This window comes from Pavona decussata, unplaced genomic scaffold, assembly GCF_977016875.1.
Source record: "Pavona decussata unplaced genomic scaffold, jaPavDecu1.1 SCAFFOLD_124, whole genome shotgun sequence".
In the NCBI taxonomy this organism is placed as follows: domain Eukaryota; kingdom Metazoa; phylum Cnidaria; class Anthozoa; order Scleractinia; family Agariciidae; genus Pavona; species Pavona decussata.
Genome location: NW_028145538.1, coordinates 1,460,326 through 1,475,575, shown reverse-complemented (window position 1 = coordinate 1,475,575; position 15,250 = coordinate 1,460,326). Strand labels below are relative to the sequence as shown.

General features: G+C 38.9%; 1 protein-coding gene across 1 annotated transcript; it reads left to right on the top strand.

Moving 5' to 3' along the window:
* The first annotated feature begins 919 nt into the window (after positions 1–919).
* LOC146469391 (uncharacterized) lies at positions 920–12,602 on the top strand. The gene is made up of 12 exons (XM_085123284.1): positions 920–1,086; positions 1,376–1,537; positions 2,051–2,128; positions 2,844–2,911; positions 3,203–3,373; positions 3,636–3,648; positions 4,189–4,350; positions 4,478–4,555; positions 4,730–4,797; positions 7,346–7,459; positions 9,237–12,077; positions 12,546–12,602. Exons 1-11 carry the CDS (start codon positions 996–998, stop codon positions 12,051–12,053), a joined length of 3,822 nt encoding a protein of 1,273 aa, XP_084979410.1. The 5' UTR covers positions 920–995; the 3' UTR covers positions 12,054–12,077; positions 12,546–12,602.
* The last annotated feature ends 2,648 nt before the right edge of the window (positions 12,603–15,250 follow it).

Here is a 15,250-nt window from a genome sequence, read left to right as displayed (position 1 = left end):
TGTGAACTCGACATACACCGAAAGAAAGTTCCTTCTTAAGTAAAGTATATTTAAAAACGGCTTAGTTTTTTTGCCTTTATAATCTTCAATGTATCTGGAAAAAGCAAAAATGTTCGATTTCCCGTTAACCATGATTTTCCTTTACGTCTTTTATTATTGTCAAATTGCGTGACGGAATCCAGCCGTACTGTTCGTCCTTCGGTGATCTTTGATCAACTATTCTGTTTTCGTTTTTCTTCTGACGTCATGGTAGGAACGCCTGACCGTGTTAGTACGTCAAGTAAGAACGTGGAACTAGCCTTTCGTTCCCAAAAAATGTCTCCTTTATCTGAGTCGCAAATGTAAAATTATCCGAGAATAGAAACTCCCTCTCCATCCTTCACAAACCCACTTACTTACCCCAGAGTGTAAGTCGCTTTGTCCTTGAGGTTGTGTGAATGTTTTGTCCCTTTTATGCATAACTGTCTTGTATTTCACACTGATCTTGGCGTTCAACGCCTTTTCTTGTAGCCGGTCACCCTGGCAAGTCACATGATGTAACTATACGTTGAACTTCTCAGGTTGGTATTAATGTCGTTCATTGTATTCAAATTTTTCCGAATAAGCCAGACCGGAATGAGGACATGAGCCGCTTATTTTCACTCTTTGAAGACCGGGATTTTTGGCTCTTTGGGCCGGGAGTTAAGCCGATTCTCCTCCCCCTCTCCCCTCATAACTACGAGAGTATAAAAGCTATGCCATTGGAGCGGGGAGGATGAACAGTGCTTTCCCTTTTGAGGTCTGAAACTAGGTAATGAGTGATGAGTTATTTACATGACATCGAGATGACGTCATGATTTCCAGAATTCAGCGATCTTGGATTTGTTTATTTTTCCTTAATAGGTGTTTTTCGTTTTGTGCGAACATTTCAGCTTCGCGTTTGAATACAACAACAACGACTGAAAAACTAAATGAACGTACGAACATTGAATCCCTAGGATAAACTCCCGGCATTCATGGCGAGGAGTCCAACCAAAGTTACAAGTGAGAGTGACTTCACTCCAGTTGGTGAAGAAAAACTGGATTTTGATGACAAAACTTTGAGAGGTGAGAAGAAACATATTATAAGATGACTGTTTTTTAGTAGATCTTTTTTTTACCACATCTTGTATTTTGAATCCTGTCATTAACCTCCTCCCGTCATTTATTTTCTTCATAGCCCGGTTGTGCCAATATCACCAGTTCCAAGCCCCGCTGATATACTTCAGTTATAAGCCCGCCTAATCCCCACCCCGTCCAAACTCTTACAAGTTTGTTAAAGTGAAGGGCTTATAACTAGATTTTTAGGGATACGAGTAATATCCAAGCCTTTTTAATTACTTGATTTGATTTTTAGCCATAGCAGAGGTTTACAATAATGAAGGTAATGAGAGATACGAAGGGGAAGATCTCAGCAACGCCATACACTTCTACACGGAGGGAATTCAGGTGAATTGTAAGGATGAAGAACTGAAGGCCGAACTGTACAGCAACAGGGCGGAGGCATATTTCTGTTTAGGTAAGAATTTCTTACTTTTTTAGGCTTTACGTAACTACGGTGTGTGAACACCGCAAATTTAAAGAGTTCTTTAAAGGGGCAGTATCACGGGAGATATCATGATTTTTGGCCAACATTAACTATATTTAAATTTTGAACACTGTGTTAATTAATTTCTAAATTGCTAATTAATTGTGATTCGAGGACGAAAGGTTGAACCAAAATATGACACAACCGGCGCTTTTTATTGCGTTACGACAGTGAAACTTCAAAACGTCGGCCCGGCGTTTTCAAATTTGACCCCTTTTTCATTTTGGTCATCTGCTGGCGAAAATATCCGTGGATAGTTTCTTTGCATTCTGATAGTCTTTCAATGAAAATTTATATCTTGGCTGCTATTAACCGAATCACGTCTTTTCGAATTTCAATGTGTTACTAAAAATAGCATGATACTGTCCCTTTAAATTGAAACCTCATTATTTAATACACTACCTCTCCGTTTATTTATCTTTCTATTTCTATCTCTCTCTACAGGAAATTATGAAGATTCACTAAATGATGCAAAACTTGCCACTGGTTTCCAGCCACTGCTTATCAAAGCGATCGTGAGAGGTAACATTTCCGAAGAATACAACTCCATTTTTCGAGGTGGTGGTTGTTTGCAGTGACAAAGTTCAAAATGTTTCGTTTAAATATTTACCTTCGTTGAAAAGCTACTTTGTATTTATGGCGGATTAAGTAAGGCATCACATTGTTTATAATAACGTTTACATAGATGACAGATACAAAATTGTAGTAGTATTTCTTAAGCTTAACCGAAGGCGTTCTTGCCTCGGTATCCTTAAGGACGGTGCCTACTTTTGCTACTGCGCATACGTTCTGCGCATCTCGAGATACTCGGGTTTCCTATGGGTGGTGCCTACTAATACAGGAATATTTTTGCGCGGTTTAAAACTATGCGGAGAAAGTAGAACTCAGCAAGAACTCTCGGTATCCAAAGTAAAAATTGTGGGTAAACATGCATTTTTCAGAGATAACAAAGCTTCAATTTGGAAAAAAACACCATACATTGCTTTGTATTTTACGGCTTTTTAGAATAATTGTTGCTCGATTATCTTTGAAAAATGCGTGGTTACTCCCAATTTTCTTTTTGGATTCCAATAGCCCTTGCTAAGATCTCCTTTTCCTGCATAGCCATAAACCGCGCAAAAATACTTCGGTATTAGTAGGAACCATCCTTAAAAGAGCCTTCTAGTGATATTATACGATCTACTCTGTTTTCAAGAAAAAAAATTATGATGAGCTTACATTATTGTCTTTTTCTTAGGGGCAAGTGCCTGCGTTCAGCTGAGACGATTTGAAGAAGCCATCACGTGGTGTGAAAGAGGATTGGCAGTATCCTTCATTGCAAAAGCTACAACGAAAAATATTGTTTAGATTAATACTTTAATGAACCCTCATTCCTGCTATTGTGCACAAAATCAACACTGATCAGAACAAATGATTTCTTTGATTCTTCATGACAATTTTAATTCTATTGTTTCTCTTAAATTCTGGAAGAGCAAACAAACTGATAAGAAATTAAGACGCCTTACCCATTTGACCTTGTGACCGTCTTGTTTGACGGTTTTGGCGACCATTGATAACTTTTACAACTTACGTCTTACAAATCTTGACTTGTATAAGATTGATAAGGACAACCAGAAGTTATTGAAATTAAGGAGCCGGTCTGTACTAGAACAGAACAAGCTACAAGATGGAGGCAAAGAGGACAATGCAAATGAATATGACGTCACAACTGCTACTGAGGAAACACTGAATAATGATGAAGCCAACTTAAGAGGAGAGGAGTTTTCAGTAATGATCACTTATGGCCTAAGGGCTTTTGACAGCTTTATTGAGGAGTTATAGATCGGAGACGTACTAGCTCTTAGGCCGAGTGTTCAGTATATTTATGGTTTGGAAGAGAGAAGATGGAGGGCGGCACCTGGTCAGCTTGACGTCTTATTAAAAAACATGTGACTCTCTCTCTTATTATTGACAGTGAACTCAGTTTATGACGTCTCTCCCAACCCAGAAAAGTGTATCGTTCTAACGTTTCTTTTGTATACAATTTTAGCATTTCCTTATTGGTTTGGTTTATCCTTGAATAGATTTGAAACGGTTTTCCAAGTATTGGAAAAACCGAGAAATCCAAGATCGAGGATGTGAAGAATTAATGACGTTACTGGCCCGCTGTTATATGATGTCATCACCCCATTTGGAGGACGCCCAAAAAAATACGTTTAATTTACCCTACAGGTTTTCTTATCATGGCCTTAATGCTCTTGAACGTGCAAAGCGGAGGCAGAACCGACCCTTACCTTCAAGCTGAATAGGGAAAATGAGGCAATTCTGAAAACATTTGAACTTTTTTAGTGACCTGTAGTACGACGTAGCCGTAAAAAGGAAGTACTATGAGAAATTCATCGGAAAATTTTCCTGTTATACTAGTTAGGTCACTGTTCTTCATAACCTTGGGTAAGCTGCTTTACTGGTAAAACTCATATATCAGTTTTAATAAAGTCATTTTTTGAAACTTTATTCATAAAGTAACAGGTTCCAAGTTTAGACAAGGGATGATGTTTCATCTAATTCTTTCATAAGAAAGCCTTTGACTTTATTTAATTTAGCGATAGCAGAGCTCTTCAAGAATGACGGCAATGATGAATTCAGGAAGAAAGATTTCAGAAATGCCATACTTCTTTACACTAAAGGAATAGACGTCGATTGCAAAGATCAAGAACTGAAAGCCAAACTTTATGACAACAGGGCAACAGCTCATTTCAATCTGGGTAAGAAAAAAGTTTTGAGGTTTTCATTATTTTGTCAAGTTAATGTATTACCACAGAAATTAAGAGTGGTGAAGTTAGTCGTACACTCGTCAGCACAGTAGATCACTTGTCATTGATTTTAACGCAGGTAACTTCCATGATTCACTGAGTGATGCAAAGGCTGCCACTGATTTACAACCGTCTTATGTGAAAGCGATTGTAAGAGGTAAGGGTCATCTAAGGGAACGGTGAGAACTTCCCTTAAAAAACTTGCAGCTAAGGCGTGACTGGAAAGAATTGTGGAGTCAGCCAGTTATTTAATATGTGAATTTTATATGTGTATCACCAGGAAGGAGAAATGTTTGCCATAGTACTCATCATATATTTTATTTTTCATTAGGAGCAAGTGCCTGTGTTCAACTAAATCAGTTTGAGAATGCCATCGCTTGGTGTGATAAGGGATTAGCAGTATCCTTCACTGTAGACAAACAAATAAAAAGAAAAATAGTTTTTTCTCACTTTTACAACTTTGAAATAACCAAAACTTGACCTATTTACAAGAATGAACTCACTTAAGAGAAATAATTGGATTATGTTGACGTTTTCTTGTGCACGCAACTAGTTACCACAAGAAAGTTTTTCTTGAAGCTTGGCACTCAGAGGGGGCATACTGCATTTCGAGGACTGGGCTGGAGTGGACTGGATTTGTAAAACGCGAACTGGTAAACAATCACAAGAAAAGAAACAACACAAAAAAAATTTTATTTGTTTGATGATTTATTATAAATCATGGCAAATTCTTTCGACTTTTTACTCATAGATTTTATTTTCACTCTCCTCCATGTCGCGCCTTGCATCCGGCCTGATTCACGCTTCTGAAGTCAAAAAAGACGATCGGCAATTTTAACCTTCTTTCCAGACTCAATTTATACCGCCAGTAAATTTTCTGTCTGCAGCGCAGGCTACCTTTCTTAAGACACGGTGTGTTTCCCTACGTTAGTTTTGGTGTACCAAAAGACGTACATTGCTTTACACGCATTAGTTAACCGCGTCATAACAGGCACAAAACCGGATGCTATCACAGATTATATGTTAACCAGAACTGCATTGGTATTGTTTTCGACAAAAGAGATGATTGAAATTCTTAAGTATCACAACAAGTTCTTCGTATCCCTTCTTTTCTCTCTTCCCTTCTCCTCAGTTCCGGTTTTAAGCTGACCGGAAGTGAAAATAAATTCGTTGACCTTTGACCGAAATAATTATGCATAATTTAATTTTGGGCGCGAACGTTTCGAAAAGTTTGTACTGCGCGGAGTAGAGATGGCGGCTTTCAAGCTTCCATCTCTATTTAAAAAGCGAAGACGCCCTTTAGAGCTTCCAGAATTCTCATGGAATTCCATAATGATCAAAGAAGAGCTGGGAAGCGGTACGTTTGGGTCCGTCTATTTGGCCGATTTCAATGTTTCTGGCGAGCAGAGCAGTGTTGTTATCAAGAAATTTAATGGTGAATCCGCAGAATCAAAGCGACGCTTTCAGAAGGAAGATGGAATTTTAAACAGTGTTAAAGGCCACAGAGATATTGCCCGTTTTTTGAGATTTTGCCAAGAGCCTCAGGCGATAATGATAGAATATTCGTGCTTTGACTTTTGTCCTCTTGGTGTGGAAAAAAAGGTGTCTATGCTTGAAGACTTTGTTCATTTTGTTGATGACGAATTCGACTTTTCATCATTTGCCGATGTATTGGTAGAATGTGCAAGGGACGTGGTAATTAAACATGCGACAAAAGACATTTGTATAACAAACTTGTACATTATCTCCTTGCTATAACCGCTGCTTATTTCAGGTTATGGAACCAGACCTGGCATAAAAAATAATGATGTGAAGAAATGTCTTCTTTCACCGTAGTTTGGGAGTTGTTTTCCTCGATCATGAAATTCGAAAATTTAAACTTATCACGTTACTAGCAAGTTATAGATCAGGTTGTTGTAAATAAGAATTTCAAACAAGAACATGTAGTCGTGCTGTTTATGGCAAACACTCTAATTTTCATTTTTTTCTTCACAGCCGTGCTTTTATTCTCTATGGGATTTCATCATACAGGCTCTTAGTATCGTTCTGAGTACAGTCAATTTTTTGTCACTGTTGGAAAGATCACTTTAAATCAGAAAAGATGATAGATGGCCCAGATAACATGTCATGCAACATAAAATTAAAACACAGCAACATTTGGTTCAATGTAGAAATGTTTTAATAAGAGATTATCGTATCAATAGTTTGATTCGTTTTACAAATCCAGTCCAGTCGTCTAAGTACAGTATGCCGTTTATTATGCTGTCAAGGTGATTCTAACATATTGTTTCTGTAGATGAAATCCACTTTCCTGTGGTACTGTTTGTTATGCTGTACAAGGTGATTTTACCTTTTGAGTCTGTGGTTGAAATCCTAAAGTGTGACCATTCAAATGAAATGTACCAGTACTTTCCACTGGCGCTGTTTATAATTATGGGTTGGTCTTACTTTAGAGTCAGATGAAAAATAGAAATATTGTAAGAATTATATTTTTCAGTTCCTGGCAACATAAATTTCAGAATTTTCAGATTCTATTCAACAAAATTAAAATTTATTGATTCTAATTCAGCTACATTTGTTTGCTTTAAACTGTTTTTATAGGACAAGATGAATGTACATGTTTCTGTAAAGAATTATGATACATTTTACAAGTCCGCGTCTTACAAATCCTCGTTTTACAAGTCCGCGTTTTACAAATCCAGTCCAGTCAGTTCGAAACATAGCTTGGAACAGTGAGCCTTATATGGATGGTTTTGAATGCCTTTGTCATACCATTTAACTTCCTATTGTAATCCTATTGTAATCCAATGACCACTCGTTATCTCCAATGTAACTCTTTTAAGAGTTACACCGGAAATAACACCGGAGATAACATCCTTAAAAGGATGTTGAAATTCTTGATGACCTTTGTTTTTGTCGTATTTATAGAAATCTTAACCAATGTAAGATTGACAAGAATAACCAGAAGTTGTTGGAAATAAGGCGCCGGTGTGAGAGGGAACAAGGCAAGCTGCAAGCTACTGGGAAAAAGGAAGCGAAGGATCCGTCTGAAACTCAAACAGTAAGTTTTAAGATCTCTTCTGTGTTTATTGGTTGAGAAAAACAACTTAATTTGCGGCGCTTATAGAATATTAGCAAACTGTGGCATTGCACCTTGTTGGTTGTTTCTCTTTATGCGGATTACAGGAACTTTTACACCTTGCATACTAGGAAACCCTATGAATGACAAGTGTCCAGGTTTCACTGACGACAATGCTTGTTAATCTATTGATAATGATCAGGCTGATATTTGTAAACGGGGACCTGTCAATTGAAAATAACAAATCGTAACATTTTGTTATCCGGAAGTTGCCCTGGTACCTGGCCATTTGCTTTGCTCTTGTGATTCCACCAGCAGACATATGCCGGCAGGTTAAGGTGGATAAACGTCTGAAGCCGTTATAAAACAATTTTTACACGCGTGTTCTGTTCATCGGATTAACTGAAGTGTGGCGCTTGAATGGTCTCGGTTACTAGGGTAACCGCACCTGAAGAATTAACTTGGAAATCCGGCAAACTTTGTCTTGGCTGCTGGAGAAACCCTTGCCTTGGGGTCACCATACCTCCTGTAAACACAGCCCCTACTCACGTTTCCTCTAGGTAATACAACAAGCAAACATTTTCGAGATTAGCCCTGGGGCGTATAATACAAGAGAGGGGATGGTAAGTGACAACCACTTTAACGTTTTTGGATTATCTTTAGCATCTCTTACCGTGCGGGGTGGAGAAGGGGACAAGACTTTCACTGTCTATTCAGTTTTTAACTTGGGTCTCGTAAATTGTTTTCGTTTGACAAGTGATGTTGTCATGGATCCCAGATAGGCATGTTGCCTAAAATGTTGCGCTATATTAATTTGACTTGACATGCTTTGAACACCCAGTTAGAGTATTCAGTTTTAGTATATACCACACAAGTGAATAGTGCCTTTCGTGCGCGGTGGTTGGCTAGTTCGCAGGTGATTAGCCAAGTGCTATTCACCTCCGAGCAGCTGAAGAGAAACAAGATGGCTTCCCGTTTCGCCACGGTCACTTACCAGTTTCTACTGAGGTGATTTAAAGTTTTGTTTTTAGGCCGTTCCCATATGTAAAGCGTAAAGTGATTCGTTCGAGTCAGGTGCCCAGCACTCGAATCTCTTTACGGTGGCTAAATTATCTTATCAACCCTGTTGATAAAACCAAACATTATCGATGAAAAAAAAGGCCCGAAGTGCAAGATAAAACTGAATTGAATGACATCAAGGTGGGCTCTACAACGATGGCTAAAAGAAAACGGTGAAAATGTAATAGGAGATAAACTAGTGGATGATAAAGAGAAGAAAGAAAACAGGGCAAACTTGCCATGCCAGCCCGCAGACTAAATTCTTTGCCTTCTTGCCTTCGAGGCAACTCCACTCTTCTAAGCAGATCTTGCTAACATTGGTCCTATTTTTAAAGCTTCATTGTGTCTATCTTCTTTACTATCATTTTCGATATGTCGCTTGTTTTGATTTAAAATCTATTATAATATCTGGTCAAGAAAGGTGAGGAACAACTGTTCCACATGCAGCTGTACATGTATGCTATTTAATTGTATCATGTTGCCGGGTGCGAGTGAAGGTGTTGATTAAGATGATGATTAAGATTAACTGTAAATGTGCTCTCGTTCCTTTGCTGTTAAAAATCAAGTAGGGTACATTTGCATTCCGTAGTATAATACTTGACAGCTTGGTTAAAAAAAAAAAAACAGAGAGCAAACAAATTTTCATTTATCAACCTACTGCATGTAACAGCGTCTATGATTGGTTTTTGATTTTTCACAGGACAATGGCACCTTTACGGTAAAAAGTGGAACTTATCACAGTCTTGGAGATTACAAAACAGCCATAGACTACCATGAACGTGACCTAAAAGTTGCAAAAGACGTTGGAGACATTTCAGGTGAAGGAACGGCGTATTGTAATCTAGGCTGCGCTTATTACAGTCTTGGAGATTTCAAAACAGCCATAGAGTACCATGATCGTAACCTAAAAATTGCAAAAGACGTTGGGGACATTTCAGGTGAAGGAACGGCGTATTGTAATCTAGGTTGCGCTTATTACAGTCTTGGAGATTTCAAAACAGCCATAGACTACCATGAACGTCACCTAAAAATCGCAAAAGACGTTGGAGACATTTCAGGTGAGGGAAAGGCGTATTGTAATCTAGGATGCGCTTATGGCAGTGTTGGAGATTTCAAAACAGCCATAGACTACCATGAACGTCACCTAAAAATCGCAAAAGACGTTGGAGACATTTCAGGTGAAGGAAAGGCGTATGGTAATCTAGGCAGCTCTTATCGCAGTATTGGAGATTTCAAAACAGCCATAGACTACCATGAACGTCACCTAAATATCGCAAAAGAAGTTGGAGACATTTCAGGTGAGGGAAAGGCGTATTGTAATCTAGGATGCGCTTATGGCAGTGTTGGAGATTTCAAAACAGCCATAGACTACCATGAACGTCACCTAAAAATCGCAAAAGACGTTGGAGACATTTCAGGTGAGGGAGAGGCGTATTGTAATCTAGGCTGCGATTATGGCAGCCTTGGAGATTTCAAAACAGCCATAGACTACCATGAACGTGACCTAAAAATCGCAAAAGACGTTGGAGACATTTCAGGTGAGGGAAAGGCGTATTGTAATCTAGGATGCGCTTATGACAGTCTTGGAGATTTCAAAACAGCCATAGACTACCATGAACGTCACCTAAAAATCGCAAAAGACGTTGGAGACATTTCAGGTGAAGGAAAGGCGTATTGTAATCTAGGATGCGCTTATCACAGTCTTGGAGATTTCAAAAAAGCCACGGACTACCATGAACGTCACCTTAAAATCGCAAAAGACGTTGGAGACGTTTCATGTGAAGGAAGGGCGTATGGTAATCTAGGCAATGTGTATTGCGCTCTTGGAGATTCCGAAAGAGCAATAGAGTACTTTGAACGTGAACTAGAAATCGCAAAAGAACTTGGAGAAATTTCGTTGGAAGGAAAATCGTATACTAATCTAGGCGTCGCTTACCACACTCTTGGCGATTTCAAAAAAGCCATAGACTACCTTGAACGTGCCATAGAAATCAAAAAACAAGTGATAGACAAAGTTGGAATTGGCCAATCATTTTATCACCTTGGTAAGGTCTTTAAATCAATTGGCGCTTTATGCAAAGCTACAGATTGTTTTCAATATAGTGTAACAACGCTCAATGATGTAAGACGTCATCAAGTGTTTAAGGATGACTGGAAGATGAGCTTGCGCAATCTTCACCAGTATGCATACGTTAGTTTATGGCGTTCATTGTTAATGGAAGGCAAGATTATGGAGGCTCTTTTGTCTGCTGAGCAGGGACGTGCGCAGGCTTTGAAAGATCTCTTAGAGTTCAAGTATGCATCCCAAAACACCCCAATAGAATCTGGCACAGAAAAAGAAACAATAGCTGACATTTCAAGTTTTCTTCTTTGTAGTACAGTTTTCATAGCGCTTGAGAGCCAAGCAGTAATTTTGTGGGTTTGCCAGAAAGGAAAGGATGTTCAGCTAAGAATAAAACAGATCCCCGATGGTCAAGTTGATGCCGACACTTTCTTGAGCTCTTTGATGTCGACTGCAAGGCAGGAAATTGATGTAAGAGCTGTTATCAAATGTGAGGATCGTTCATTGGATACTGCAGGAGAAGAAAACCTTACAGATGAGAGATCCCCTCCTGAGAAGAAGCGAAATCAATCCTCGCATCTCCAGAAAAGTGCTCTGAGTTTATTATATGAAACCATCATTAGTCCTATCCAAGATTTGTTAGTTGACAATGAAGTTATATTCGTCCCCGAGGGTCCATTGTGTTTGGCTCCTTTCCCTGCATTCATGTACTCAGATTCAAAGTACCTGTGTGAATCTTTGAGAGTGCGCGTGACTCCATCGCTGACGAGTTTGAAGTTGATCGCCGATTGTCCAGCGGATTACCACATTAAGACTGGGGCGCTTCTCGTGGGTGATCCTTGGGTGCAAGATGTTACTTTCGAGAGGACGAAATTACAGCAGCTGCCATTCGCACAAGAAGAAGTGCAGATGATTGGGCGAATACTTCACACTGCACCTCTCATTGGAAGACAGGCAACGAAGAATGAAGTGTTGAAACGTCTCTCTTCAGTTGGTTTGGTGCACATTGCAGCACATGGGCGGATGGAAACAGGAGAGATTGCCTTAGCACCAAACCCTATACCAGTATCACGGGCTCCTGTGGAGGAAGACTTCGTTTTAACAATGAGAGATGTGCTGAATGTTCAGATGCGAGCAAGACTGGTTGTGTTGAGTTGCTGCCATAGTGCCCGTGGGGAGATTAAGGCTGAGGGTGTGGTTGGCATCGCACGAGCATTTTTGGGTGCCGGTGCTCGTTCTGTTCTGGTGTCATTGTGGGCGATTGATGACGAGGCCACTATGGAGTTCATGAGAAGTTTCTACCAGCACTTAGAGCAAGGAGCGAGTGCCAGTGCAGCTCTAAACCGAGCCATAAACTGCATGAGACTATCTGACAGGTATAATGAAGTGAAGCACTGGGCACCGTTTGTACTGATTGGTGATGACGTCACAATCGAGTTCGGTGGAAAGGAATAGTTGACCATCCAGTTGACCCGGAATGTAAGTAAGCTGATATTGAAATGCTGAACTGTTGAAATTAGCTTTATTTTAGTGCGTTTTCCGAATGTTGGTGTTTTTCTTCTTAGTTATTTTGTTGTTGTGGTTGTTTTATTTTTATCATTCAAGATTGTTTTCCAGTTGGAAAATGTTTGATGCGAAGCAGGTAAACTTTCGCTCCAAAATAAGTTAGCCTTTCATGCGCACTTACTGATAACCAAATGATTTTTCATAGCGCTTAGTGGTTTTGCAGGCAGTTATAAAAGCACATGGTGGTTGAGTGACTTGTTCTGAAGGCGATATAGTCTCGATAGGAAAATTTGTAAATGCAGTTTTTAAATTTGTTCTAGGGAATATCTAAATCCTTTATGGAATGGAAAGACATAGAGGGACGAGAAAGAGAATGCGTGTTTATTTCAGACGTTTTTAGCTGTTACTTAAATGTACCTTTTCGCTGTTTTTGCTTTGTAGCTTCTGAATGTGGAGCTGTAATAAATGAAGAAAAGACTAGAGGATCATTTATGGTGGAACTCGTTAAAAGGACTGTAAATAGCTTGTTAATTTTAAGTTTTGCAAGTTTCTGATTGTTTAATTGGGAAACGGTTATCCGGCAAAGGTCCGGACTCCGCTCTTACTTTTAAATAATGTAATATGTTCAGAAGGAGAAAGCATCGTAGGTCTAATTGACCCAGGAATGTTATCGAGGATTTGTATTTGGTAAAGAAATGCGATAATTCCTTGCTGCTGAAACTGCAAGTTGGATGAATGTAAGGAAAGCAAACGACAAGACTCGGTTGATCTCAAATATTGCATTATACTGTTAAATCTGTACAGTGCCGTAGATGCAAACAAACAATGTTTCAGAGACATAATTCCTGGATCTAATTTTATTCTAGTACGTAAAATAAATGACATGTTGATTATGTTAAGTACTATTACTACTATTAACCGTGACAGACATTTTATTTAATCGAAGTTCCAGGAGCCGCCCATGTACCATACTGTTTATTTTAATTATGATTTTACATAACTCGGATGGTACTGTTTCCACGATTTTTGTAAGAGTCAAATGTGAAGCATGTGAGACTATTTCAAATTTTCATTCACACAGATCAAATAAACTAGCACTCCTCCATTAGAAAATAATTTATAAAAAGTAAAAGAACAAGAAAAAAGAAACTAAGTGTTCTGAATAAAAAAATAAGACTTCTCTTTCTCACAGTTTTAATTACGTCGTATTAAACTAATCTCGAAATATTAAAATTCTAGCTTGTTTACGAGGCTTAGGGGAATACAACAAAATAATTAAATTAATTATTTATCTCTAATCCTCAATGTTATTTCTCTTGTTTTATTCCGCTAAGCCTCGTAGCAAGGTACGAATTTTATTACATCGAAATTGGTCTATTCATTTCTGTTATAACTGCCATTTTTTCCACTCTTTATCAGCTGATACTACAAGAGTGCAACATGAAGCAGACAGCCCGGAAAATTCGTTCAAAGTGAGTCAGTCGTATTTTCACTTATAGCACTAAATTTTGTCCGAGTATGATTGGTTTAAATTAATCACGTGACGCGATAGTGTTCATCTGCGGAGACACTGTCAGCGCATAGTGTCCGTCTTGCGAAAATGCCCGGATGGATACTGACTTTTGCGCGCACATGTCTCCCATTTATTCTTCCAATTCATTAACAAACAGTCTCTTTTCATGGCATTCCAGTTTTATCCTGTACGTCTTTCATTCGTCTTGTTCTGATCATTTTAACGTTTCTTTTTAAAATTTTAAATTGGTGAGCTGCAAATTCGAAATGCCAGTCTCAATGACTTTTGTGCGGAAGAAAATTTAGTAATGAACTATAAAAACAACAGAACGCTTCTGTCTTAGGACTATCGGTCTGATGGTTGCCCCTTGTTCTTCAAATTAGCAAATAAGCCTCGGTATTTGTTTTAAGAACATTCAAATTTTCGCAGGGCAACTATCATCCGATAGTTCCTCGACAAAATTAAAACACTCGATTATTTAAATAGGATCACTGTAATGATCTGTTGTATGAAAGGAACAAAGAAATCGGGTAAAAGCAAGATATAACGTACTATGTGAAAATATGTTTAGCCGACGAGGACTGGAACCTCAGTCTCCTGCATTCAAGACAAAAGTGACAATCTCTACATTGCAGGCGAATCTACAGTGGGAAAGGGGCGAAATAGAACAGCTTAATCTTATTCCTTCAACGAGAAAATTTAAGTTGCGTTGTCTCTCCCCCCTCCCCCCCCCCCCCCCCCTGGGAAACTGCAAAACCTAACGAAAGACGGTGAACAAACATTTCATCCAGGAGGTGAGGGGGAGGGGGGAAGGAGTGGATTACCGTAAACTGCCGCTTATCAGCTCCCCCCGACTTATTCCCGACTTATTAGCTCCCCCGATTATGGGCCCATCTACCTGCAAACCAAAAAATACATCCGATTATAAGCCCCCCTCTAGCTTTCCCTGTTTTAAGTGTTATTAAGCACTTTTACAAAACTCTGTACTACTTCAAATAGAAAATTGGAAAGAAATATTGCGGAACAATAAGTTTATTACTCCCTTTGTATTATCTACCGGCTTTATGTAACTACCATATAACGTTATTGTAAAATACCATTAAAGTAACTTTTCAATGCTTTACTGTAGTATTACATTATAACATTTTTTAATTTTGTAATTTAATCGTTCCAGACATGAAAATGAATTCGATTCATTATGACGTTTTACCAGTAAATGACAAACGTATTTCGATCAACACTGCTATAGCTCGTTTGGAAACCGGTTTCGTTTATTCCGGTTATAAGCCCCCCTCTGATATAAGCCCCTCCGTTTATAAGCCCATCTAAAACCCCTTACGAAGTTATATAACCACAGGCCTATAAGCAGCAGTTTACGGTATTCTACTTTTTTGTATACGAAACTGGAGATAAAAGGCCGGAATCCTTTAGCCTCTAAGGTTGAGATGTCACTTGTTTCAAGCACGTTATAAATTCCTTGGTAAAGCTCAAATGATTTCTTTGTTCAAAAGCTAAAATGTTTTGAATCCCAACAAAAAGTTTTCTCTTGCCAGCGATTGGTAGCCTGTGTACAGCAGCCCCGGCCCTCTCCCCTCAGGAAAAATTCCGACTGCAACAAAGAGAATAGGAGACG